This window comes from Delphinus delphis, chromosome 12 (assembly GCF_949987515.2).
Source record: "Delphinus delphis chromosome 12, mDelDel1.2, whole genome shotgun sequence".
In the NCBI taxonomy this organism is placed as follows: domain Eukaryota; kingdom Metazoa; phylum Chordata; class Mammalia; order Artiodactyla; family Delphinidae; genus Delphinus; species Delphinus delphis.
This window is the reverse complement of record NC_082694.2, coordinates 75,131,553-75,158,856: the sequence shown is the minus strand read 5'-3', so window position 1 is coordinate 75,158,856 and position 27,304 is coordinate 75,131,553. Positions and strand designations below refer to the sequence as shown.

Genomic DNA, 27,304 nt, shown 5'->3' with positions numbered 1-27,304 from the left:
ACAGCCCCTTCTCCACCCGGGAGTCGTGTCCAGTCATACACTCCGGCAGAAAGTCTCTGTATGGAATACAGGGCACAAGTTCCCTTCCCTTCGTTGGGCAGGGCGTCTCTCCGAATCACAGATGGTCCCCTCTCGGAGCGGCCAACAGAGCAGCTGGAACGTTGTCAAATTAAATAAGCAACCACAGGAGTTCCCAGGAGCCCGGGCTGGGGGTCTCTGGTCCCAGCAAAGGTGTCTGAGAGGCAGGCCTTGGCTCCAGGCCTCCATGGAGCACATGGCCTCGGATCAAACTGGACTGGGGCCGACACAGCTTCATCACCATTTAGGAGACTGTCCTTTGAACTTGGCAACATGGAAATCTACATCAGGCCTTGTATATAACCTTGAATGAACCTACCGATCTCCAGAATAATTTCAGCAAAGACAAAAAACAAAAAAACAAACAAACCAGAGGGACTCTGGCCCCAGAATCCCTCCCCACGGGAAAGATGAAGGGCACAGAGCTTTTAGCCAAGTTTCCCAATATCATTGGCGTTTAGCAAAAAGGCTGGTCACGGCCACAAGACCAGCGCAGAAAGAAGCAAAGGCAGTAGAGTTCACGTGACTACTTTATATTAAAGTTTATTACATTTGGAAAATCTACTGTACAGGGAAAAACCCATTGGATTAAGCAGAGTTTTGCCAAAAGCAAAAGACTATCAACTCTTTGGAACATTCCTGATTCCAGCCCAGAGTCGGGCCACAGGAGCCAATCAAAGCGAACCTGGTCCTTCGTGGGGCAGCTCAGTGGCAGGTAGGGCCAAGACCCCTCTCGTCACCTTCCAGGAGAAAGTGTCCCCCAGAGATGGCATCAAAGGAAGGGCTTGGTCCACTCTCCTCGATCCCCAAGCCTGAGGCTCCAGGATTCAAATCTCACACAGGCTCCCCAGCATCGCAGCCGCTTGGGCCCTGGCCCTGGCCCCGAGTTCATGGACACAGGCACGACTGCTCAAAGAGGTGACCACCCGCGGCAGCCAGGATGGGACAGCCCACCAACAGGGCCGCCCAACAGACATTCCATACCCTGTTGCACACGTGAGGGACAAACTCAACAGACAACACACGAACTAAGCCTACATGTTGGCTTCTGGATTTGGTTCTCCTAGTCCCAAAAAAAAAAAAAAAAAAAAAGTCTTCTTAACTCTGATGCTGTCTCCTGACCATAGATTAGGGAAGCAGGATGGGGGATAACCAAATCAACTTACTTAACTTACCTCCGAAGTAACAAAGTCTACTGGGCTATAAACAAAGAAACTAGAGGAAACATGTGCAAAAACAAATTGACACCTAAATTAGACCTCTCCACAAAACAAAGTGAATTCTGACAGAGCCCTGACCTCCTGTCCCCACCACTCAGCGGGACACACCCCCAGCCAGGCCCGCTGGTCTCTACCAGTAAGTGCTACAGACGTGTCAGCCCTCAGCCACAGCATCTTCCAGCCATCCGGGTCCCGAGCAGCGGGGTCCCCTTCTCTCCAGAGTTAGGCCTGGGGATGGGCTGCTCCGGTTTGGAGAAACTGGGTCAGCGTGGTGGGCTGCCAGGTGCCGGCTGTGATGGAAAGGTCGGTCATATGCGAGAAAGCCCTTGTGCCCAAGTCTCCAGGCAGAAGTCAGAGAAGCGGAGATGAGCCCTCTCCCCGGCACGCCCAGGACTCCGCGGGGAGGGGGCCGCCGGTGGGGCTGGGTGCGCCAGGAAGGTGGCGCGGTGGAGGAGGGCAGGGTCTGCAGTTCTTCACAGAAAAGGCAAGTGGGGGCCTAGCGAGTGGCAGGGGGAGGGGAGGGGCACCCTCCCCATCAGGCGTAGAACTCCTCCTGTTTGCTGGGCTTCTGGTAGGCCCCGCCATTGGCTTGCTTCGGCTCCTCCAAGGAGTAGCTACCCTCGTCCTTCTTCTTCATCCGGTACAGCATGAAACCCACCAGGCACACAGCAAAGATGAGTCCCACGAGGCCTCCGGCAATGACCCCTGGGGCGGGTGGGGAGGACAGAGGCCAGTTGAGCTCGGCTGCTCCTTGGGCTGAGTGGCGGCCCCGCCAGAGCTAAAGACAGACCCCCGCCCCCCATCCTACCCACCAGAGAGAAAACTCACCTCCCAGCACTTCCTTCCTGTCCAGGAAGCCCTGCGAGGCCCCCGTGGCCCCGGGATCCCCTGGGGGCACATTCCGCTGGCCAGGTTCCACAGTGGCCCCGGCTGAGTTCTCCGCCGACACGTCAAAGGTGAAGTCCTAGGGGAGGGCAGGTATGGAATCAGGTTTGGGCGACCACAACGAAGGCTGCGTCCAGGTCCGCTCCCAGCTTCCCTGGTCACCTCTGCCATCAGCTCAGACACACCCCGACCCAGGCCCCTCTCGCCACATCACACTGGACCCTGCTGGACTGTGGCAAAGGTATCCCATCAAGTGATATAAAGCCCACGTTTTTATGTGAAAATAAACAGGCTCATTTTAGTGCAAAGTGTAACATTACCACGATGCTATAAGACAGAAAATAAGACCTGGTGGAACTTCCACACTCGCCGCAGAGGCGTGCGTTTTAGGAAGCCCTCTCTTCGGGGATCCTGAACGGCTCTCTTGCACTGGTCTCGTACTTAGTCTGTCCCGCCCTGGGCTCAGCCCTGGGGGTGGGAGAGGATGGGACCTCGGGACACTGCCTTCACTGAGGTGATTACGATGTGCTCACAGGGTGTAGGGGGTTGGGTGTGCCGCGTGTCCAGGCCAGTGCCCCCCACCCAGTGCACTGTGCCCCACCAGGCACTAAGGGCCACCCTACCCACTGGCCACCCGGCGTCCCTGGAAATGCAGAGGATGACAGCGGGCCGACACCCACCTGCTCGCCAGAGCCCTCTCCTTCTGGGAGCTGGGTGGGGGCTTCACCCTCAGCAGCCTTCTCGGTGGTAGCAGAAGCTCCATCCTCCACGCTGGGAGCCTGAGGCTCGAGCTGACTGTGACCTGTGGGAGCTGAGGTCTCGTGGTGGTCAGGCTGCACGTCCCTGTGGGGATGGGAGGTGGCAGCAGGCCCCTGGGCCGTGGTAGCTCTGGCTGTCGATGCCCGGTGGGTGGTTGGGTGCAGCGTGGTCCCACTGGGTGGGTGGGTGGCCTCCTTCTCTTGGGCAGTGAGGCCAGGTTCCAGCTCTCCTAGGAGCACCAGCCCGCCCCCCTCAGGCTGCTCTCCAGTCGGCAGGATGGAGGTGGAGGTGACCGTAGTATCCGGGCGGCTGGGCTCTGGAGCCGTGGGCGTGGCCGTCAGGAGCCCCTTGTCCTTCCAGGTGGAGGGGGTCTGCTGTGACACGGTGATATCTGGCAGAGCGCCTGCAGGGCCAGAAGCACAGCGTGTGGGGTGAGGGAGGCCCCTGAACATCAAGGCCAGCCAAGCTCAGGCCATGAGGAAGGCCCGGCCAAGGACCCGAGGCTTTGACTTCCAGGCCAGCACAGCAAACCCTTCCTCTCGTGAGAAGCTGTGTTTCCTGGGGCAGAGCTAGCTAAGGCGAAACTCAACTTTGGAAAATGAACCAGCAAAGCTGCCCTTTTCTGCTGCACGTGCCTGGGGACAGCCCGGTCTCTGGAGCCATCTGGGAAGGGATCTTTCCTGCGACCGCTGAAGCCCGCTCCCTGGGGGATGGGGGCATCCTTAGGGGCTGAACGCCATATCCCCATACACACACCTCTCTGGCCCCCTCCCTGATCCACCTGCCCTCTCCCCAGCCTCCCAAGTACAGAGGCCTGTGTCTCACGTCCTAGCTCCCGGGCCCCTGCCTAGGCCACTTTCCCCAGGGATGACTGTAGCCCTCTTTTGAGGTCTAGTTCAAGAGCACCTCCTCAGAGAGCCTCCCTGACCACCTCTAGGCTCAAGGATTTCATTCCCCCAGGGAAAGGGGAAATAGGGAAGATAAAGGCACATTTATACCCCACTAGGCTCTGTGCAGCCTAATACCTCCCAATAGCCTTATGAAGTCAAGAGGTTATTCCCATTGTACAGATGAGGAAATAGAGGCTTGGAGAAGTCAAATCACCTTCCAAAGATTCCCCAGTGAGTTAAAAAGGAGAACACGAGCCCAAGTCTGTCTGCAGCAGGCAGCCCCCAGGACCTCGTGGAATCCACACCCTTCCCACCTCAACCCACACATGTTTTCTCCTTGCAGCACGGTCCCCATTCTCTTCCCTAGCATCACCCTTCTGGCCCAGCTAGGGGGGCTGTCTGACCGCCACCCCCAGCCCACTCACCTGCGCCCGAGCCAGAGAAGCTGTCGGAGTCATCTCCAGAGCCATCCTGATCCTCGGGGGGCACGTTTACAGCCACAGTTTGCTGGAAAATGAACAGAAAAGGATATGAGTGGAGGTTTGGCTTGGGCCCTGCTACTGTGGGGTCCCCATCCTAGGTAGCTGGGTAAATCAGGCACCCCCCTGCTCCCCAAACACACACACCACTCCACACAGCACAGGAAGGAAGCCCTCGTGTGTGGCTCTGGAACCCTCGGTTCCCCGCCAACACACACACCCCCTAGAAGCTCAGTCTGCTCGGGGCGCCCCAGACCTCTCAGAGGAGCAGACAGACAACACCATTGGCAGGAACAGAGACTGTGGCCCCCCTGGGACCAAAGCCCACCCTACACTGAGAATCAGCTCCCGGAGGCCACTGACCAGGGAGCTTCAGGGTCCAAGAGTGGGGCTTTCAAGGGCCCCCCGGAACAACATCACGACCACGTGGCTCCAGGGAGGCCGCCTCCAGGCATGCTGAGCGCCAGGGTGCGGACACCCAGGGCCCCATGGCAGGGAGGGGCAGGGATGAGCCCAGGGTGAGTTGTCTGTGCTGAGGCAGGCCTGGCCACAGTGCTCCTTCCCACACTCAGCCTGTTTTCTCATCCACTGGAAAAACTGGGTCCAGACCCACTTGGGGAAGGAAGGACAGGACATCCATCAGCCTGGGGATAGATGAGGCTGATCCAGAAGGGACCCTGCACTAAGGAGGCAAAGGGTCTGTGAGCCTGGGATGGGCCCTGTGTGCGAAGAGCTGCCCCAGGAATGCTGCCTGCCTGGCCGAGCCTAAGAGGCTGCAGGTGCCGGACTGCAAACACATACCCAGGCCCTGAAGCAGGGGCTGTGCCAGCAGGGCCAGGGAGTGGGACCAGGCGGAGGCAGGACACACCACACACAGCCGAGCTGGCCTGCGCGGGGAACCACCCCCCACCCCTAACACTGGCTCCAGGACAGCAGATGGGGAAGGGAGGACCCAGCAGCCAGGTGGCAGGAAGAGTAGCCGTAAGTATCCTGCTCAGCAACAAGACTTTGACCCAAATGACCCTGTGCTGCAGTCCCAGAGTCAAGGGCCAGAACAAAGAACGAATGAAAAAGCAGGACAGCATAGTTCAGAGCACATGGGCTCTGCAAGCCCCCCTGACCTCTGCCACTTACTAGCTGAATGGCCCTGAGGACATCATTAAACCTCCTACGACCTCAGTCTTCCCATCTGTAAAATGGGGACGGCAGTAATAGCTACATCCCAGGACTGTTGCAGAAGTTTAAAGAGGTTATGCATGAAAAGAACCTAATAGAGCCTGGTTCGCAGTAAGGGACCCACCACCAGTGGTGGCTGCTCTAAGCTGGGGAAGTAAGAGCCACTCAGCCTGAGGAAGAGGATTCTGGGGCCTGTCTAGGAGGAGGGGGCGTGGAGGTTGGTAGGGTTTCAGGAGAAGAGGGGGCAGAAGGGAGCCAGTTTACGGGCAGCTCTGTGCAGGCTTGTCAGAGGGCAGGCCCTGCCCAAGGCTGGGCTCCAGGGAATGGGCCTCCTCAGCCCAAGAGGCCTCGCCAGGTCCTGGCCACGGGCCACGGGGCCTCCCTCTTGAGCGCAGCAGGGCAGGGAGGGACAGGCAAGACCTTTGGCCTCCTGAGGCAGAGCTGGATCAGGTGGGGGCTCCCTCCAAGGGCCCAGGTCAGAGGGAAGCTTCAGAAACGTGTAGAAACCGTGAGGCTAGAAATACCACTGAGCTTCCTTTGAAAGCACAAAACCCACACTACACCTCCTCCCCTCTCCACCGGCCCCCCGCCCCCCAAGAGAAAAGTTTTGGCCACAGCAGGGCCTGTATGAGCTGCCACGGCCCGTCCGCAATGCACAGTCATAGTCCCTGGCCTCCACCTGCGCCTCAGGACACGTCCTGTCTGTACTGTCCCCAGGTGGTCCTTCAAACACCTGTCCTGCCTCCACGGAGCTTCGGTGGAAGCTGACCCTCGCCTCCCCAAAGCTTACCCCCTCCAGTAACAAAGAACGCTGTCCCCCAGGCAGGCGCAGAGTGGGTACCCACACCCTAACATACCCCTGCCCCAGGCCCACAGCAGATGCTCCCAAGAGGGCAGCTTGAGGGGGACAAGCATTCAGGGGACACGCCCCACCCACACTCATCAAGACCCCCCTTCACTTCGCCCAACACCCTCACAGCTCTGGAGGAGACCCTAGGTGGCAGTGCTCCAATTCCCAGCCTTGGACAGAAAGCTGGACCTGGAGCAGGGGGCCAGGCCCTGTTTCACAGACGGGGGCACTGAGTTCTGCAGAGAACACAGTGCACCAGGACCCCGTCCACCTCGGAGGCATCGCCCAAGATGCAGGCAAAACCAGGGAGGCCCAGCCTCTCACCTACACAGAGAGGCCCCAACAGGTTAGCAGTTTCCCAAGAGAAGGGCTTTTCTCAGGACTAGGTAAGACTTTGAATCTGCCCAGTCCCTGAAAACAATTTGTTCCCTCATCTTATCGCAATCTTGTTTATACAACAAGCTCTTAAGCAAACACTTTCTCCCCTGAAACCAGCTCCCAGGCCTCAGGGCAGCCTCTCCCCTTTGGGGCTGGGTCTCCACCAAGGGGATAGGCTGTAGTGATCTCCCAGACCTCCAGCTTGAACCTCCAGTGACAGCCTCAGCCCTCCAGGGAGGAAGTTAGCAGAAACTGCTGAGGTTGAACTTGGCTCACCAGGTGCCAGCTGACTCTGGAGTTTGGGGTGAGACTTCCGGTTTCACCAGCAGGCCTGCTGTGCTAAGAGCCTGTGGTCAGCTGCCTCCAAGGCCCCATACGGGGCTCTCCTCGGCACAGCCTCCGACACTGTTCTGAGACCACACTGGCCACAACTCAGGGATGCCAGGGGTGGGTTGGCCCAGTTTGGAACCCACTTCAAACAGCCTGGGAAGACAAAGGCGAGCCAGCTGTACCTGTAATGGGGCCCTTTAACCTCTGTAAGGCCCAGGAAAATCAGTTTTTTGTACAACAAATCAAAAGCCGCATGAGGGGGTCTAGATGTTCACACCTGTGGTCTGCTCAGGGCAAAGGCCAGGTTGGTCCTTCCCACACACAGCGCAGATCCTGGAAGCCCAGGGCCTGAAAGGCCAAAGCCAAGCTGTCCCACATTGTTTTCAGGGACTGGGCAGATTCAAAGTCTTACCTAGTCCTGAGAGAAGCCCTTCTCCTGGGAAACTGCTAACCTGTTGGGGCCTCTCTGTGTAGGTGAGAGCCGGGGCCTCTCCGGCTTTGCCGGCATCTTTCGCTCAGGTCGGGGGGCAGACACGTGGAGGCTGGGGGACAAGGAACACGAGAGGAACGGCCAGCCCATCTCATCTCAGCCACACTGGTCTCCGGGCCACACCTGGGGCGGTGTGAGGAGGACACCCCGAGAGAGGACCTGGCCTCAGGGGTCTGGCGGAGCAGGAAAGGGAGTGTGAGAGGAGGGAGGCCTGCTCTGACACTGGAAGCATTTTCCATCCCTTTGATTTGAGGCAGGCAGGGCTGAGATCAGCATCTCCCAGAGATAAGGGTGAGGGCCTTGCCAGTGGTCACCGGGCAGTGAAGTATCTGCAGACGTGCAGGCAGTGTTTGCTCCCTTCACCTGCCATTTCTCTCCCTCCCCTGCCCTGAAGAACCACCTTCCCTGATGGTCCAGCTGTTTTACGGGAAATTTGCCTAAATCTCCTCAATGCACCACAGGCCCCAGGAGCCATGGGATGCATGTCATCCTCACCAAGTAAGAGTTCCTGGGCTTCCCTGGTGGTTAAGAATACGCCTGCCAATGCAGGGGACATGGGTTCGAGCCCCGGACTGGGAAGATCCCATATGCCGTGGAGCAACTAAGCCCGTGCACCACAACTACTGAGTCTGTGCTCTAGAGCCCGCAAGCCACAACTACTGAAGCCTGTGCGCCTAGAGCCCGTGCTCTACAACAAGAAGCCACCCACGCACCACAACGAAGGGTGGCCCCCACTCAGCGCAACTCGAGAAAGGCCCACGCACAGCAACGAAGACCCAATGAAGCCCTAAATAAATAAATAAAATAAATTTTTAAAAAGGCAAACCATAAAAAAAAAAAAAAAGAGTTCCTGACCCCTGCCAGCAGGGGAGACCAAGATGCCAGCCCAGCTTCAGAGGTGGAGACAGGATGGCATGGACAAGCAGGGTCAGGGCTACCAGGGGCTAAGGGTCTCCATCATCAGGTTGTCAGCCATCCCCAAGAGCATGTCGGTAGTCTGTGGGCAGAGGGCTGGCAGAGAAAGCTTCAAGAAGGCAGCCTCAAGCCCACTCCTGCCATCTCTCACCCCACACTGGCCATAGGAGGGCCACCTCCATCTGAGCAGACCTCTGCCCAGGCTGGCCCAGGGGGCCTGGGGCTGTGTTGCAGCATCCCTCCAAGACACCTTGGGCATGAGCATGAAACTTCCTTGGGAGGGTCACAAGTCAGGATACCAAGTGGGCATCTCAGAGATGTTCAGGTGAAGGGCTTCTAACTCCAGGCTGACTGAAGAGGTTGCCTGTCTGACCCCTGACCCCAGCACCCCATCAACCCGCAGCCATCAGATCCAAAGACCTCTGGTTTCCAACCCACACCCTGAATCACTGGTGTGTTACCCGCTGCTTGCTCTAAGTGATGGATAAACACAAATCCTTTAAAAAGCATTACTGAAGGGACTTCCCTGGTGGCGAAGTGGTTAACAGTCCGTGCTTCCAATGCAGGGGGCCCGGGATCGATCTCTGGTCAGGGAACTAGATCCCACATGCATGTCGCAACTAACAGTTCACATGCCACAACTAAGGAGACCACTTGACACGACTAAGACCTGGCATGACCAAATAAATAAATTAAAAAAAGAAAAAAGCATTACTGAGGTCACATGCCTAAATACAATATCACGCAAGGTCCTTCGACAGTAAAGAGGGTAAGAAATGGTCTTCAAAGCTCAGGGGCCGTCATCCAAGGGTTTCGGGGAGAAGAGAGGGTAAGAAACGGTCTCGTCTTGGCCTTGGTGAGCTCCCAGGTATATAGCTCCCACTCCAGGACGCTTCTGGAAGGGGGAGCTGCACAGGATGGGGTACAGAGGGTCACCCCACTGGGGAAGCTAGGGCCGGCAGATGAAGCCTCCAGCCAGACCCCGGAGAGGTTAGGACAACGCTCGGCCCTGAGTCACAACTTCAGCAACGCTGGGGCCTCACTGGTGTGGCAGCCTCCGCAGCCAAGTGGGAAAGGGAGGTTTAGGTATCTGTTGGTTGTAAGGCTTGGGTGTAGCGATAGAAGCCCTGGCTGCCGTGGTGGGAGCTCAGTCACTGAATCCACAAGGATAAAGAGCTGCCCCTTGTCACAATGCCCAGGTCACAGCCTTTCCCTGTGAAAGGAGCCAGCCTTGGCGCCCGTGCTGGGGCTGAAGGCAGCGGGTGGAGGGTAGGGGCCCAATTTGTTCCATGAGCCCAGGCTGAGGAGTATAAAGGCAGGCGGGCCACACAATCACACCAGGATAAACACCCCTCGTTCCCATCCCACCAAAATCCCACCCAACAGCAGGCATCCTCGGGAGGCTTAAATGAGATTCATGGTTTGTAAAAATCTTTTTTACCCCCCTCAGTTTCCTGGTCAGATCTACGGATCTAAGGGAAAAGAGCTGATTCCCCCAACCCCACACAACTCTTGGGGGCTGAGGTGTCTGGGCTACAGAACCTCAGCCTTTGCCCCGACCTGTGTATCAAGATGCCAAACTGGCCAAGGTGACATTCACACCATCACCTGTCTCCAGGCCAGGGGCTCTCTTCTTTGGGGTCCCTAAGCGTCACCAGGAGACTGTTGGAGATGAAGTCTTCCAAGCTCCATCCCTGAGGCTGATTCAGGGGGTTTGGGGCAAAGGCCTTGGACTCTGCATGTTGCAAACTCCATATCCTGTAGGTGGTCTGCAGACTGCACGTGGGGAACGACAGTCTGGACAGGAGAAGGCCTCACCCAGAGTGGCCTGGGGGCTGGGGGAGGCAAGACTCCCCCCGCCAGCCCCACTCAGGTCCAGTGCTCAAAGAAGAGGTACCAGGTAGCCCCGAAAACAAGTCCTAGGGCCAAAGTGATCCGAGAAAGTTCTAGAACATTCTCTCTACATTTCTGATACATCCATTCTCTATAGTCAGTACACTGTGGTGCCTGCCCGGTCTGAGGAAGAGGCCTCGCCGCAGAGCTGGGAGAACCCCTCAATTCCCAGTAGTGCTAGAAACAGGAAACAAAGAAAAGCAACACTCGACTGTCCTGAAGCTGAGCTGAGCCTCCATCCTGCCTGCCCGGGGCCGAGCAGGACCTCCTCGATTCTCCGGGCAACTCTCACCCCCTCAGCTGGCCTGATGCAGTGACCAGGCTGAAACCAACGGGAGCCGCGCAGAGCCGCTGATGCCCTCTCTGGGGTGGGGGTGGGGGTGGGGGGCACCACCAACGAGGCCAAGGAGCTGAGAGGGGATGGGGAGCTGCAGAGCCTCGGGGCCATCGGCCCGCGGTACCTGCCCACCTAGGGGTGGCTGGGGAAGAGAATGTTACAAATACCCAGCCCCCTCCCGCGGCCCACCAAATGCCCTGGTGCCCGGCAGCACCTGGTGCACCTGGTGCTTTCCCTCCTCGGGGGGATCACTTGCACTCCCACCCTCAGCCCTTGCTAACACGGCCTAAGCACGGACCTGAGGGGCCAAGCGGGCCAAAGCATCTTGGATCAAGGGTCTCCGGGAAGGGACCAGAGCTAAGGATGCCGGGGGAAGACAGCCCTGACCGGGGGACCACCCCAGGCGGAGGTCCTGCTCTACTGTTCCCTTGCTGGGGGACCTGGGCAGCTCTCTGCCTCTCACTGGACCTGGTTCCCGCCTGGACAACACAAGGGGCTGGCTGAAGAGCCCTAAACCCTCTCAGGGTTCTGACAGGCTAGGCTGGGCCCTGCGGCCCCAATTCCTTACCAGTGAGGCCAGAGTGGCGTGGGGGTGATAAACTGGCCACAGACGGCCATGGCGGGGTGGGTGGGAGGGCAGGACCGCAGCCCAGGGCCCAGGAAGACGCTGGGCTCCCCCTAGCCCAGGAGATCACGGTGGTGGCAGAGAAATCACTTCCTCTCTGAACGCTGCTTTCCTCACTTGGGAGCTGCCAGGGAGGCTACTGCGGAGGCCCGGATCTCCCGGCTTTGGCCTCAAGACCCTGAAATCTTCCCCCCACCCCCTCTACTTCCAGGAGGGAGGGGCCCCACCGGTGCCTCGGGGCAGCATCAGCATTTCCTGGCCTGACAGGCATGATGATTTATCAGCTCACCAAGAACTAAGTCAGGCTGGGACCTGCAGAGGGGTGATGGGTACAGCTCAAGGTGGGAGGGGCCCGGGAACAGACAGGCAGGGAAGAGGGGGCTTCTTCTGCCCTCACCTTGAGAACGTGCTTCGGTGAGGGCACCCGCAGGGCCCCCTGAGGAGGAAGGCCTTTCAGGGGACCTCCTGGGCATGCACCCTTCCCCCCCCCCCCCCCCCCCCCCGTACACACACACAACCCCACCTCAGCTGTTCCCACCCTGCCCCTAGGAGACAGACTTCACTGCTCTGGGGGATTCCAGGACAGGGCCAGGGTGCAGGGCGCCATCCACACTTGGCTTAAAGACCCTTTGCAGTAGCATTTCCCAGGGCACTGCACGTCAGGGCTTTCACAAGGGAAACCCGAGGTCAAGGTCATGGAGCCCTTCTCCCTTGGAGCACCCCAGGGGTCAGGCTTGTATTGAAGGAGGGGGGATCCTGGAAGCCAGCTCCAGCCCCGATGCCCAAGCCAGGCCAGAGCTGCCACCAGCACCCCCGTACCCACCCCTCCGGAGAGGTGGCGCCTGCCTCACTGCCCGCGTGCCGAGGCTCGTCTTAGAACAGGCCCAGCTGAGGGCTGGGTGTGAGGCCAGGAGCTGGAAGACCAGTTCCTCTGCTTTTCCCCACCTGCCAGAACCTGGGCCGGGCAGGGTAGGATTCCACTTGGGCGTTGAGCAAGGCTGCCTGGCCCGGCCCAGCCAGCCTCTGTGCCCAGCACTGTCCTGGGAGCCAGACAAGTGCTGGCCAGGGTAGAGTGACCAGACCTGGTACTGGAAAACCTGGGCTCTATTTCCAACTTACTGGGTGACCTTGAAGAGACCTTGCCTCAGGCTGCCCTTCTGCACGACAGGGGCTTGGCCAAGAGGTCGCAAGGGGGGTCCGAGTCCCGAGTCTGTGGATGGCGACTCAAGGCCCACCCTGGAGGGGCAGCCAACCACCAACATGGCACTCAGCAGGGAGAGGACCCTCAATGGCAAGTGGGGGGAGGGGTACTTGATCACAGTGACTCAGGGTCACCGCTCTCCGCTTCCCAAGGGCATGATGGCCTAGGCAGGATGCTGGAGATGTCCCACATCAAAGTGCCTCTGGAGATGGCAACTGTCAACCCACAGGGACAGAACAAGCAGCCAAAGCCCCCAGAGCCTCGCCCCCACCCCAGCCCTGGCTGTCCCAACGAGACAGCTAAGGCCAGAAGCTCAGGCAGGATCCCCGAGTCGGACCCCACGAGGGCCCCCAGAGCTGCTCTCTAGCTGATTAATCCCCAAACTCCGCCTGGCTTGGGGGCCTGACACGTCTGGCATATGGGCTTCTAGAGACATCCTCCCCCTGATCTGGCTAAATAAAGCGTCTTCAAGTTTCAAGGAGGCAGAAACTTGCAGCTTTTGACACACCTGCAGCTGCTGGTCAGGGCGCCAGCTGTGTGTATGTGGAGGGAGGGGGAGAACTTTATCCTCCAAATCTCCCCAGCAGTGTCCGTGCAGTTAGAGTATCCCTTTTAAGATGAAAATGCCGCTGGGAGGGCTAAGGGGCGCTAGTCACTCACACTCGAGCAGAAACTAGCTCTGTGGGGGATGGGCAATTTTGGAACTGGGGCACTGGGGATGGGTAGGGGCTTTGGAAGATGGGAAAGGATTGCTAAAAGGAGGCTGAAAGATGCCAAGAGCAAATTTTTTAACCTGTGTCACAATGTGGCTGCCAGCCAACCCCATACCCAAGAAAGAACGACGAAATTCCCTTTGCTCCTGCTTAAGCCACAGGTGTACATGGCTTCTCCTCCCACGTCCAGAAGAATAATGGGCTAGTCTGGGAACCTGCCTCTGGGATAAAGTACGATTCAGACCAAGTAGGCACTGAGGCTGCTGGAGCCCAGGCAAAGACAAAGAAAGGTCAGAGTGTCCTTGAAGGGGTCCAGTGGCAGAGCAGAGCTGGTACTTTCCGGCCTGAGTGATGGAAGGCAGAATTTCCTGTGAAGGCCAGATCTGAATAGGCTGGATTCCCAGATTACTGGTGGGACCCCCGCCAATAAGAAGCAAAGCAGCCTGGGCCCCTTCACTGTCAGGCTGCCCTCCTCCAGTGGCTTCCTGACGGCTAGAAGGTTCGCACAGCTTCAAATGCCCGGCACTGAGTTCCCAGGCCCTGGCAGCCCCTGCACACAGTAGGTGCTAAGGCAGTTAAAAGGAGGACCGTGGATGCAGCCCCAGTCTTATGAACTCAGAGAAACCCCAGAAAGGGGAAGAAGCCCTAACACCTGCCCAGGACTCAGGACAGTCATGGGGCGGAAGGAAAAACCCAAGGACCTGACCTGGGCTTGGCGGGGGCGGGGGTCACTTGAACAACAGAAATCTCGGAATTAGGTCTTGGGGGGAAAATAGTAATCACGGCTAATACGTCTTGAGTACTGCGTGCCCGGTACTAGTCTAGGCACTTTACCTGAATGAATTCATTTATACCTCATGATAACCTTAGATTCTAGTGCAAACCCATCTTACAGATGAGAAAATTGAGGCAAAGGGGACGAGTCATCTGTCCCAGGGCACATAGCCACTGAAGTGCTTAGAGAGGGGGTCTGGGGCCAGGCAGTCTTGCTCCAGCAGGTATGCAGTTAGCCACCCCATCACAGGGAGGACTGCGGGCTCTCTGACCCTCAGGGAGAAAACAGCCATCATTTCCACTGGAGGCGGCACAAGAGAAAGTGCAGAACGAAGGAGGACCCAGGGGTGGGGCCCTCCCCCTCCCCTCCCCCACCCCCTCCACCCTGCAGCCTAGCCCCGCTCCCACTCCAGGGCACCCCTCAGTCTGCAGTTCTGGGCACAGACCATGGGTCCCCCACAGCCAGGGGGCCCTGCTCAGCTGGCCTGAGACCACCCCCCCAAGGTACCCCGGCATCTAGCTTCACCGGGCCTCTTGCCACTGCTTACCAGCCTAGCCCACACCTCCTCGGGGCAGGAGCCGGCCCCTGGCAAAGGCTCAGGCAGAGGCGAGCAAAGCCCGGCCTGACAGGGAAGGCTCATATTTCTGAGAAGGGGCCAAAGCCGTGTTTGTAGGTCCTGCTACATCAGCACCCTGGGGTAAGATCAGCTGGCCATTCACACTGAGTGACGACTACACAGGTCAGGTCAGACTGTGCCCCTCCCCCCAGCCACAGCCACAGGGGGCTCTCCCCAGGGGACTCCCTAAGCAGCGTCAGCCCCAAAGCTCTCCCAGACTTGCTCCTCTGAGCCCAGACAAGGAAGAGGCTCCCAATCACACCATACAGGTTATTTCACAGGATCTTTTCAAAAGCCCTCCGAAGCAGGACTTAAAAAATCCCATTATACGTGTAAAGAAACTGAAGCTTCGAGGCAGGTGCCGAAACCTGCCCAGGATGCTCCGGGGAGGAAGCGGTGGAGCCTGGTAATGATGTGGGCCGGCCAGACTCCACGCCCTGTGCTCTCCCGGCCTCCGCACAGCACCCCTCTCTGCGCCAGCCCCAGGTAGGACTAACCAAGGCAGACCGACCTGCCAGTTCTGGGTCCCACCTCGCCTGCCCAGGCCCAAGGTTTCAGGACCCCAGACGGGGCCCCAAATCCACTCCGCAGGCAGGCAGACTCAGACATCCAGGCTCGGGCTGCCGCCACTGCCCTGGGAGGAGAGCTGGACCAGGGCATCCACGGGACGCCCAGCCCCTAGATGAGGCTCTGGAAGGACGATCTTGTCCCACAGAGGGGTGGAAGGGAGAGGAGGTTAGGCTGGGGGCCTTCTGCTCTTCACACAGCTCACAGAACCCAGGTGGCCTCAGCCACTCCTTCAGAGTCACCATGGAGACCTCAGGGCCGACGTCCTGGCCTGAGCCCTTCCAGGACTTTACAACAAGCAGGCCTGCCCCAGGGACACTCTGCACCTATGCTCACCCTCCGACCCCTGTCCCCTGCTCCCCAGAGCCTGTGGGGGGCAGGGAGGAGAGGCAGGGGCAGCACCCGAGGATCTCAGCTCAGCCCCAGCGGGCCCATTCTCCCAGCCCGGCAGGCCCTGGCCAGCCTGGAGTTCATGCTGCCAAGGCCCTCCCCCCACGGCATCCTGGAGGAGTGTGGGCACCAGGGACAGCAGTATGGCCCCCAGCGGTTTTCTCCGGGAGAAGCTGGAGTGACCTCAGCCTCTACTATAGTCTCAGAGGTTCCTGAAACACCCTGCAAGCCCAAACCTGACCACATGTCCATCCGGGACACTCCCCAAGGATGGGACTCCAAGGCCCCGGACAGTGTTGTGGGCAGCAGGGGTGTTGAGGAGCTCCTGGAAAGAAGAGCCCCTGCCACGGGACTGACACAGTCAAGTCCCCAAACAGGTCAGACGCGGCCAGGGCATGAGCCATGACATGGGAACAGCAGTGCAAGTCCTCAGGTCCTCCTGAGGCCTCCCGGGGCCCAGCACGTGCTAGGAGCTGGGGTGGACAAGCCACCTCGGCCCTCCAGAAGCTCCCCCCCACCTCCCCACGCCCCACCCACCCTGGGCCAGGCCCCAGAACCCCGTCACCTAAGCCTGCTGGGGGCAGAAGGCACCCAACGAGGGCCAGCATGGCCACAGGAAGCGTCAGGCAGCCCAAGCAGGAAAGGTTGGGAATTCAACGTCCCATGGTGGGACAAGTCCCTGCACTGCTCCGGAGACGAAGGGAGCCCAAGAGGGGTCCCAGAGCGGGACTGGTAGTCTCCGCCACTCCCGCTGCCTCCATCGGGGGGCCCCCTGCCCTAACACAGAAAATGCCCTGCTTTACGGCCTGAGTTCCTGATGGGAGGGGCTCTGGGATGAACCCTTTCTCAGGCTGGATGACCTTTGGTTGTCACTGCCCCCCTGGCCTGTCTGCGCAGACCGACCCTGCTGTCTGGTCCCAGTAATGGCCACCCTCTCTTACACGCGGCCCCAGACCAGGCGTGGACCCTTCCCCACCTGCTCAGGGCTGTGCGCACGGCAGGCAGCCAGGCTCTGGGCTTTAGATCTGGTCAAGCCAGGTAGGCTTCCCAACCCCCATGCTCCCGGCAGAACTCTCCTGAGGCAGCAGGAGCAGAGGCAGGCCCCACCCAGACGCCACCAGCCCTGTGACACAGCCACCAGACGTCACCAACATCCAAAGGCGTGACCTCGCCTCTGCCTCTCAGCCGCACTCCCATTTCACACGTGGACTCACTGAGCCCAAGAGAGGCCCGTGCCCAGTCACTCAGCGGTAAAAAGGGTCGGGCTGGCAGCCAGGCCCCCGAGCCCTAGTCTTGCCTCACACACAGTGGGCTCAGGGACAAGCTGGTTGGATGAGTCTCAGGGGAGGATCTGTGGCCTTGGCACCATGATTCAGCCGATGAGTGGAGTGATAAGCGCGCCTGCCTGCCCCACTGCCACAACCTGCCCGCCGCGGCTTCCGGCTTCCGTTCCTGCGGATGAGCGGACCTGGGGCAGGTGGCCAGGAGGCCTGGGCGTGTGCAGAGAACATCACCCGGCCCTCACCCTCAGCCTGACCTTGCCCAGGGGCCTCCATACACCTCTGGTTCCCATACTGACCCTAAGTCCACCTCTTCCAAGAGCAGCCTGCCGTGACTCCCATCCCACAGACGAGCCCTCAGGCAGGCAGTGCCCCCTCGAGTCTCCAGAGGAATAATGTTGGAGGGTTCTGAGCCCTCACTAGGTCCCCCCAGTGCCACCTTCACCCTCCCCAGGACAAGGTCTCTTTGCAACCACATGGCTGTTGGAGCTGAAGCAGGTAAGGGGGGCCCCTTGAGTGCACAGGGGAACTGAGACGCAGAGGGGCGCGGACCTGCCCAAGTCACACCACGGAGGATTAAACTGAGACTAGGTGGGACACGGGTCCTGGCCACCCTCGTCTGTAGGAATAACTTCCGCAGACTCTTCTAAAGCCCGGGATAGAGGAAGAGCTGCAGTTAAAAGGGGAGGGAGGGAGGAAGACAGCTTCCTGGTTTCTGAGGAGGAAGTGGCAGACAGGTGGTGACCAGGTTTCCCAAAATCTCAGACTGCAGCCTAACCTGCGGGGAAGCCCAGTGGGGAAATCGACGGGCCAAGCAAAGCCCAGTCACAGCTGCAACCCCTGCAGCGTGCGCACGCACACACGGCCTCTCGTGGGGTTGCAACCCTCACGTGAGTCACTGGGCAGAGGAGTTTCTTCCCAGGGCTGAAGGCCAGAGGAAGAGCAGCCTCTCCGTATAATTAGGCAGCACCACAGAGCCATAAACGCAGGAGAGAGACCCTCAAACCTTCCCCCTCCTGATCCGACGGCCCCAAGCCCCACGACCGCCCAGCGCCTCCACAGCCTTGAGGCCCTGCCAGAACCGCTGGCTCCCCAAACCCACAACGGCATGACAGGCAGCAGGACCCTTTCCAGAAAAAGCTTGGACCACTCTGGCCCGTGCCACCCCTCCTCTGCACCGCTCCCCGCAGGGTACCAAGCCCCAGGGAGCTGACCAGGTGCCCCTGCCTTGGACCTGGAAATGCAGGGGACTTTCTAGTGCTGACTCCCCACCCAATGTCAGCATCCCAAGGACAGGCAGAGGTGGTAACACCACACAGATAAAGCTAGCCCTTCTGGGGGGCAGTGGAGGGGGCTCCCCACATCCACCTGGAGCTGGAAGTTGCGTAGTTGCTGAAGTAACCCCGAGCGCAGGGTCGTGCCTCCGTGGGTGAGGGGATGCCCACACGCCTGCCCTCTCTCCGCACCGCCAGGGCATGCATGGCCGTTCAGAGGGAGGTTCCAGGATACACACCCAACCTCTGCCGGAACAGCTGAGAGGGAAATGACACCGCACTGAATCTGTTCCAGGGTGCAGGATCCTGGCGCCAAAAGCCCTCTTTCCACAGACTCCGTTAATCCCCTTCCCTCTCTCTAGACACACTTACGCAGGCCCTCAAGGGGCGGCTTTCAACCCAAGACTCCAAAATTCGTTGTTGAAAAGAAGGAGGAAATCAGGAAATTGTTTGTTCTGTAGAAATCCCAGGGTTCCAGCACTTAATGACAATTCCTCATGGGGCTGCTCTTGAAGCGGCGGCGGAACCTGGCATTGAAGGGGCCGGGAGGTGAGCCCAGCACAGGGGCCACGAGTCCTGGGTTCTGGTCGCCCCACTGGGGCCACGGTGCCCGGCTTCGAGGCTTAAAAAAAGATCTACTAATTCCACAAATGTCTCCCCAGTGTCCATGATGAAAGTCAGTGCAGGCTGGTTGTTGCCCTGGGGACAAGCACAAGGGCAAACCTTGCTGGTTTCAGTCAGTCTCCTATGCTGGGTTTGTGGGGGAGACTTGCCAGTCCTTCAATTTCTTCACGCCACACACATATGCACACACGTACGTACAAATCCTGGTTCTCCCACGTCGGCCCCTTGTAGGGGCTCACCTCTGCAGGCCTCATCCACAAAATGGGTACAATGACATACATGGTAAAGGTTTGGGGTAAATATGAAATAGGGATGCAGGAAAAGCATTGAGCACCCAACAGCAGGCACTCAGTGCAAGGTGATCCTAATTCTATTAACAGCTAAGTTTCCTCTGGCGTTTTCATTACCGAACACTTTCACACCTTCATTATGAAATGAATACGCAAATGAAAGAATCAGGACGAGGAGAACAGGTATGATGTTCTCTTTACACAGGACATCAAGACTTGGCTGTGAAGTGACTCGCCTGAGACTACGTGGTACATTAGTGGCGGAGCAGAGACCCAATACCGGGGGCTCTACCTCACCCAAAGCTGTTCCTGGCCAGCCAAACAGTATGGGTGCACTGCCACCCGAATAAAACACAGTGTGAAAAATAGAGACAGGGCCCAAGCTAAGAAAGAGGGCCCTTCGCAGCGGTTGAGAATCCGCCTGCCAATGCAGGGGACACAGGTTCGAGCCCGGGTCCGGGAAGATCCCACATGCCGTGGAGCAACTAAGCCCGTGTGCCACAACTACTGAGCCTGCTCTCTAAAGCCCACAAGCCACAACTACTGAGCCCACATGCCACAACTACTGAAGCCTGCGTGCCTAGAGCCCGTGTTCCGCAACAAGAGAAGCCACTGCAATGAGAAGCCCGCACACCGCAATGAAGAGTAGCTACCGCTCGCCACAAGTAGAGAAAGCCCACGCGCAGCAACAAAGACCCAACGCAGCCAAAAATAACGAAATTAAATTAAAAAAAAAAAAAAAAGGGAATGAGGGCCCTTGCCAACCAGGATTTAGACGGAGTTAGCCTTTCTGGGTCCAGGCTACCCATGACTGACAAGTCATTTACAACTTCAGCCAGCGGGAAGAACTTGGAACACGGGGTCATCGTCAGGTGCTTACTCCAAAGGTCACTGACATCTGTTCCCCTAGGGAGCCCATAAGCACCTCCCTTGACAGCCTCTGTTATTCTAGGTACTATCAGGACACCACAGAGGTCATTGCTCACAGGTGAGACCCTTACTCAGTGCTGAAAACTCTTGTCTTAGAAATAATTCTAACAAATCTGACTAGCTTCTTAGTATTGCTGGAGAAAAGTGCCAGTTAGAACTGAACTGAAAAGCCGCTTGCTATACTCAGGCCCACAAATGTCACTTTTGGCTGCTATCAGACAGGGATGGAAGAGGAAAAAACGCAAACCAGAATCCCAAGTGCACCAACAGAAGGGCACCAGGCCAGGGGCAAAGTGCTCTTCAGAGCTCAATAAACCTGGGAGACAAACGCCATAACCTAACATGGTGACAGCTATGAGGACCCTGGCATCCAGAGATTTAACTATGCTTAGTAGTCTTTCGTTAATAAAGGAAGGGAAATAAATATTTCAGAGTCCCGCCCAAAGTAAGAATATTTTTGAGGGTAATAAGGATTCTTAGCTTTCTGAAAAAACCTGGATACCAAGGATATCTCATTCTCAAGAGACTTCAGAATCCAAAATTCTGCGGCAATAAAAAAGATTCCTCTATAAACTACTCCAAAATTCAAGCTTTTCATTAATTCTTTCCAGGCTCCTCTCCCTCCCTTTCTTATTTCTCTCCCCACGAATCTGGGTTAATGAGGTTTTATTGGAACCCACTATGAGCCACAGGTAGAGACTTAAACCAGCCCCACCCTCCCTGTGGAGCTCAAGCCAGGAGTGACATCACCTCCAGAAGGCTCCGAGCCCAGGCAGAGGAAGTTAATGCCTCCCCCAGCCCCACCCACTCCACCAGGCCGTCGGGAAATGTCTCTACTAGCCCCCATAATTAAGGCAAAAAGGGATTTTCTGCCTTTCAAGAAAGAGAAGAGAGAAAGAGAGGAAACAGCAAATAACTTTCCAGAACAAGCAATTTTTCTTGCATGGCAGAAACAAAAGACCATGGGAATCTCACACACACACAACCACGCGGAAACCTTTTTAGACAAACCTGTTCTCGTCTCTTGGGAGTGGTTTTGAGCAACCTCCTGCCCTAGCAGCCTTTCCTTGTCCAAAGTCAGGCGCCCAGGATCATACCCTACCTCACTGATCCCCAGGGGATTCTGACCTGCTTCCCACTGGGGCCAAAGTGAACCCTGGGAGAAGCCAGATTTCTGCAACCAGTGGACACCTCCTATTTCAGCAAATCCCACTGCCTTATTTCTTTTAGTAAGAGAGTAGAAGAGGGCTCTGGGAAGGTACTTTGTGCCCCCACTTTGAACCAAATATGGACAGCCACTATAAAAGGGAGAGGACAGGGCTGGGAAAGAGAAAACAAACTAAACTTAATAAACAAACAAACAAAAACCTAAGTTCTGAGCCAGTGTCTGACCCCAAAGCTTAGTGCTTTCAGGCTGAGCTCAAACACCCCCTCCAGGAAGCCCTCCTACCACCACAGCTCTAATGAGCCTCCCTCCCTTCCTCGTTTCCCCCTTGAAACTCAACTGCCCTGCCTTTCCATAATGTATCACATTTTCTAGGGTAGAAAAAAAAATGCAGCATCTGCTTCTTCCCAGCACACAGAAAAAGTCTGGGAAACGTGGCCCACAGAGAATTTCTAATCCCATCTGCCTCCCCCGTGTTAAAAGGTGCTCTGGGATCCCCGCTCAGGAATGCCAGCCTCACCTAAGGCAAGCAAAGGAACCACCACCAGCACTCCTGATTCTGGCTGGAAATAGGCGGAGTGCTGCTAAGGCCCCATCTTGTGCCTGGAGAGAGTGGGGCAGCCAGGAAAGGCCAGGTGGGCCAGGGAGGTAAGCCAAACACCTTCACCCTCTTCTCCAGAGTATTAACTATTGGTTCAAGGTGCAGTCTGAATGCCACAGAAGCCATACTCTTCAAGAGTGAAGGGGAAGCCAGCTGCCAACTTCTTGGACCTAAAAGCCAGGCGTGCTGTGGAGACCCAGCTCAGAAATCCTGTCCTTCCCCATGGCTCCCCCAGATAGGGCACCCCACATGAACACTCCAACTCATCAGCAATTCAAGTGGCATTAGGGACCCCTTCCTGGATTCCAAAATGTTTCCAAGCATTAACAGTCACCTGGGAAGCAAGGAGGGCACTTCACAGATCAGCCTGAAAAGCACCTCACCTGAGCCAGACCCTGCAAAACACCGCAAGGCTCTCAATGATTGGGAGCTACTATCATTATGGAGGGACCCGCTTTCAGAGGGTTGGCGTTGCTGAGAGACTTGTCCAGATAATACATTATAAGTGGAGGACCGGAGTACCCACGCCCGGCAGCCGCTCCTTCCCCTCCCACGTGCCTCCTTTTGCCAGAGCTAGGGAAGTCGAGCCGTCCAGATGTGCTGGCCAGAGACTGCCACTTCCGGCACGGGAAGAGCCCCTCGGTCCGCACCTCCCTTCTTCATCCCGGGGGATGGCAGACCCGGCCCGCGGGGAGGACCCCGGGACTCCAGCAATGGGTGTGGGGACTGGGGGGGATGGACATGACCACCCGGCGGCCAGGGCTGACACCTGGCGGCAGCCCAGGTCCCAGCCCATATTAGGGACGGCGCTGCGGGGCGGTTCCCAGGAAAGGGTTACAGGGGCCGAGAACAAAGCGCCCCCTTTGGGGAAGGCGGGCCAGCGGACTGCGGCTGAGGCGGGAGATCACTTTCTGGGGACCCTCGGGATGCTCTTTGTCGGCCAGGTCCCTCTTCAGAGGGGACTCACCCCTCGCCAAAGGTGGATGCTGGAGTCCTACCCAAAGGCCTCCCCCCCAGCCTCGGGCTCCACATTTGTCCCCCTTTTCCTCCAGCTCCACTGGGCGGGCCAAGGGACCCGCCTTCCCTCGGCGCGGCTCCAGCACAAAGCCAGGCCGGGGGAGGGGAAGAGCCATTCGCGGGTCCACTCTTGGGGAAGCTGCCCGCGCGGCGCGGCGGTGCCCAGCGCCGGCTCGCGTCCCTCCCCGGGCAGCACAACTTCAGCAGCCCAGAAGTTGGGTTCTTGCGGGTCTCTAGCATTCTGGGGCCAACTTCCCGGAACCTCCTTCTACCAGCTCGGCCCGGCTCGTCTCGGGCAGCCAACGGACAGCCGAGGACCCCGCCTCCGCCCGCCCGCCCGCCCCAGTCCCCCTCGCAGCCCTGGCTGGGGCTCCTTAGCGAACACGCCCGCCTGCTCCAGCGCCGACACCGCTGCGCCCAAACTTGCCTCCGCCCGAGGGGCCAGAAGCCGAGGCTCGGCGAGTCTGGTTTGAATTAGGGTCCGCGGACGGGGCGTAGTTGCCGCGATCACCGCATCCTCCCGGGTCACAGGCGGGGGAGCCGGCGCCGCGGCGCCCGGGGTGACCGGGTGGGAGCCGGCGACCCCAGGCGCCGCCGCAGGCTGGCGGGCTTCTTCGCCTGTGGAACCGTTTTACCTAATTGAGCGCGGAGCCCCGGCGCAGGTTCCGCTCCGCTGGGCGCCGCGGGCCCCGGGTCTCCGCCCCGAGCGGCGGAACCCGTGCGGCGCCCCCCGACGGCGGAGGTAATTGAGGCGGGAGCCTTGATTTCGGGTCTCCGGGTACCGGGGCCCGCCGGGCTAGCGCGGGAAGAAGGGAAGTCCCCGCTTCCCCTCCCCCTCCACGTGCAGCCGCCGACATCGGCGGCTCTGCCAACCCCGGCTTCCCGCCGCCTCCCAGCCCGGCCCCGGGCCACACTCACCGGGAGGGCCGGCTGCAGGCGCAGCGCCAGCGTGCAGAGCCAGAGCCAGAGCGCCGGGCGCCTCATGCTGCCCGGACCGGCGGCTGGAGCGCGGCGAGCTGCGCAGGTCAGGGCTGCGCTGCGCTGCCCAGACTGCACGGGGCTCCGGGTCGGCTCCGCGGGTTGCGCTGCGCGCAGCTCCCTCGAGCGATGTCCAGCGCGCGGCTGGCTGTCCTAGGCGAGGGCTGCGGGGTCCGCCGGCTGCAGTCCGCTTTCTACGGCTGGATTCCTCCCCACTCAGCTCGGCTCCCGCCTGCACCTCTCCCGCCGAGCTCCGCCTTATAATAAAGCCCTTAGCCGTTGCAAAAACTAGCCCCCCACCCCCAGCTCTCCAGGTCCTGGGGCCAGCCCCAGTCCCCACCCCCTAAGACCACGCCCCCTGAGTGGCCCGGCCCCTCAGGATTGCCCCGCCCCCGGCCTGCGGTGCGTGGGCAGAGCCTCGCCTACCTCCGGAGCCACCTTCCCAGCTGGCTGTGGTTCCGGCGTTGCAGCTCAGCTGCTCCTAGGTTCCCGGGTAGTGGGGGCCGAGCGCACTCCTTTGCGCCCCGGCCCAGGGTATTGAGGCTCTGCCTGGGAGAGTGGCGGGAGGGACGGCAGTTGGTTGTCGACTGTGGGCGACGGTCTGCAGCGCCCTCTGGGAGTGGACACCGAGCGCCCTCCAGGTGCGTGGGACTCCCAGATCCGGGCAGGAACACTTCGAGGCTGTGCGGGGCCCCGAGGTGATGGGGCCTTAAACGGATGGACGCTTCCCTGGCTGCGGATGGGGCTGTCAGCTCCCCCCCTCCCTCCCCCCAGCACAGGTTCCCACATGCGCTCGCCTTCTGCCAGTATTGGGAACGCGGGGCCTTACTTTAAACAGCTGGACACGCTCAGGAGGGGCTGTTAAAAAATTTAAGAATCTCCAGTCACCTCCGCCTGCCGAGGCGAGGTGGGGAATTAAGAAAGGACTTTTCGGTGTCTCTGTAGAAAACAGTGCCCTCTCTCTTCATCCTCCGAGCTAAAAGGAAAAATAAACGGCTTTGTGTCCAGGTGATCTCCGGCCTGCAGGTCTGAGAAGCACCACTGAGGTTTCTGCTCCTTCATGATTCCCGCAGAGGCCCCAGACCTCAGTCTTTCCATCACCAATCTGGAACCTCGGTGCAAAAAGACTATGGAAGACCTGCGGGTGTACTGCAAAAGGTCCCGAAAGAAAAGGGGGGGGAGACTTCCCTGGCGGTCCAGTGGTTAAGACTCCATGCTTCCATTGCAGGGAAAGAAATGGGGAAGAACCGGCGGAGCCCTGCCGGCAATCTGGTAGGCGGGAGAGATGGTGCCAAACGACCTTGGACCTGGAGACCAAAGATGGCGTCTTCCCCACCCGCCCTCCCTAGGCAGAGGACAAGGCCCGCCCGGTTGGCCGGAACTAGAAACCAAAAAGCCTCCTGAGGCGTCTTGGCCTCTTGGGCAGTCTCCCGTGTTTCTCTTTAAACGGATTAAACGTTCCCGGGTCCTGGGTTTTGCAAGTAGGGACAGTTAGCTGTGGGCCCCTGGATTCTTCTCCACCCACCCTGCAGGTTTGCGGTGAGCTAAGCAACCTCCTGCGCCCCATCTTAGCCGCTCCTCCCATCAGGCCACTAAAAAGTGATGCCCCACCCCCACGCCCACACAGCACTCAGCCCTGGTTTTGCCTCTGCTCCTGTATACTTGTTTGACCTCAGGAAGCTCTCCCTTCCGGGGTCTCAGTGTCCCCGGATCTGTCTATGAGGGACGACAGATCCTCATCCGGGTTCTTGAGGCCTGATGCAGGGTCTCTTAGTGCCTCGGTTTCAAGGATCGTCCAACAGCATGGTACCAGGCAGGGCTCCTCCAAGGAGCTCAGGGGGTCCGGGGTAAAATGCCCTTTTGGTAGAAGACCATGAAAAAAAAAAAAGAAGGCCATGTGTGTGTCCGCCAGGGGGTGGCTCATGGTCTGAAGTCAGCTCTCTAGCCCTTTCAACCCAATATGGAGGAAAAGTAGGTACGTTTGAAATCTTGCCTCTCTCTAATGCACAAGATAAAGAAGATTGAGGTCAGGGAGCATGTGATGGAGTCTTTTTATATTATAAAAATGACCAGTTCACTGTTTCTTTCAAACTGAGTAAATTTGCCCCAGATCAATGTATATTTCTCTGGGCAGATTAGGAAGAGGAGGGGACTCAAGGAGGACACTTAAACAGAGAAAGGAAGTAGAGGGTCAGGGCTTGCCTTGACCCAGCTGATTCCTGGCCTGCTTGCTCCTCCTCCCAACCCAAATTCTGCAAGAAAATCTTCCTCCCAGAAGCTCTCTCAGAGTCCCATAGTAGCCAGGACATGTGCCTCCTCAGATCCCCTACGACCCCTTGGAATGCCACAGGGACGTAAGCCCATATGCACTGCTGTGGCCGCCCTGTCCGCACTCTCATCAGCCCCTTCCTTGGGATTCCCCCAGACCTTCATAGATCTGACACCTAAAGGGTTAATGTCTGGCTGAGCAGAGGGCCTGCAGCCTCCCATCTGGAGGCACTAAGTCTAGGCCTCCTCCTGATTCGTGTTCCTAATGGGGGTATTAAATATTTTTAATATCATCCCTGTTGAGTCACTAACTGCCTTCAGTGTTGCTTCCTTCTCCCATGAGAGAAAAGAAGTTCCTGGAAGGCAGGGCCAGTGTCCCCGCCCCTCATTTCTGTCACTTTTCCCACGTACACACAGGGCTTCCTTCTGGGAGAAAGGCTTGCTGTTGCCACTGGGGTGGCAGCTGGAGGAGAGAGGGTAGGAAGAGGCTGGCAGCTGTGTGTGTGGGCGGGGGGAGGGTGAAACTTGGGCACGGGGGCTGCCCCTTTGTTGCATTAGGCACCTACATTGGCACAAGCATTCTCTGGGCAAGATGACATCTATCAAAACTTAAAATGCACTTATCCATTAACTCAGGAATTCTGCTTCAGTGAATTCACTCTTCACAAGTATTTTCACCAGTGCCCAAAGAGGCATGTCTAAATGTTCACTGATAAAGGAACAGTGAAATAAATGTGGGTATTCCCACACCATGGAATACTATACAACACTTTTTTAAATTAAGAAAATGGTATGGAACATTTTTCAAAACCTATTTTTAGGTTAAAAAAGCGATGTAAAGAATGATCTATATGTAGTATAGCCAACATTTTCTTAAAACGTGTGTAAACATAGACTGCATATGTATATAGTAAAAAAGGTCTAGGGAAGGAAAATGGGATGGGGAAAGTGAAGGAGAACTTTAAAATTTTCTCAGTATTATTAAGTGTTTATAATTAGAATATATATATATTACTTATCTAATTTTTTAAATTAGAAGTTATTTACTCAATCAGTGAAGATGCTTTCAACCTCAACTAATAGCTTCCACTCAAGTCGCTTGAATAATAGGACATTTATTGCATGTACCTATACCTGTATTACCCACTCAACAGCCAAAAACTCCACAACACTGGAACTTAAGCCCCTCCTACCCTTCGGCTCTGCCTTCTCCTCTGTGGCTCCACCTTCAAGATGGTGACAGAATGGCAGCGTTACAGCCACGCCTGGGACCAAGGCCACCTTCTCCTAGTGTCTTTCTTAGGAGTAAG

The 27,304-nt window shown here is 57.9% G+C and overlaps 1 protein-coding gene across 1 annotated transcript; it reads right to left on the bottom strand.

Annotated features, from left to right (window-relative positions):
* Positions 1-1,506: 1,506 nt before the first annotated feature.
* On the bottom strand, positions 1,507-23,991 carry SDC1 (syndecan 1). The gene is made up of 5 exons (XM_060027057.2): positions 23,667-23,991; positions 4,258-4,339; positions 2,864-3,345; positions 2,127-2,262; positions 1,507-2,003 (listed from the first exon to the last, which is right to left on the bottom strand). Exons 1-5 carry the CDS (start codon positions 23,730-23,732, stop codon positions 1,834-1,836), a joined length of 936 nt encoding a protein of 311 aa, XP_059883040.1. The 5' UTR covers positions 23,733-23,991; the 3' UTR covers positions 1,507-1,833.
* Between the last annotated feature and the right edge of the window lie 3,313 nt (positions 23,992-27,304).

What these genes read in the sequence shown, in the direction of transcription:
- SDC1 (XM_060027057.2), bottom strand. Translation starts at nt 23,732, where the DNA reads ATGAGGCGCCCGGCGCTCTGGCTCTGGCTCTGCACGCTGGCGCTGCGC. An exon ending in CTTCTCTGGCTCGGGCGCAG is followed by an intron (nt 3,346 to 4,257) that starts GTGAGTGGGCTG and finishes CTGGCCCTGCAG; the next exon opens with GCGCTCTGCCAGATATCACC. An exon ending in CAGGAAGGAAGTGCTGGGAG is followed by an intron (nt 2,004 to 2,126) that starts GTGAGTTTTCTC and finishes CACCCGCCCCAG; the next exon opens with GGGTCATTGCCGGAGGCCTC.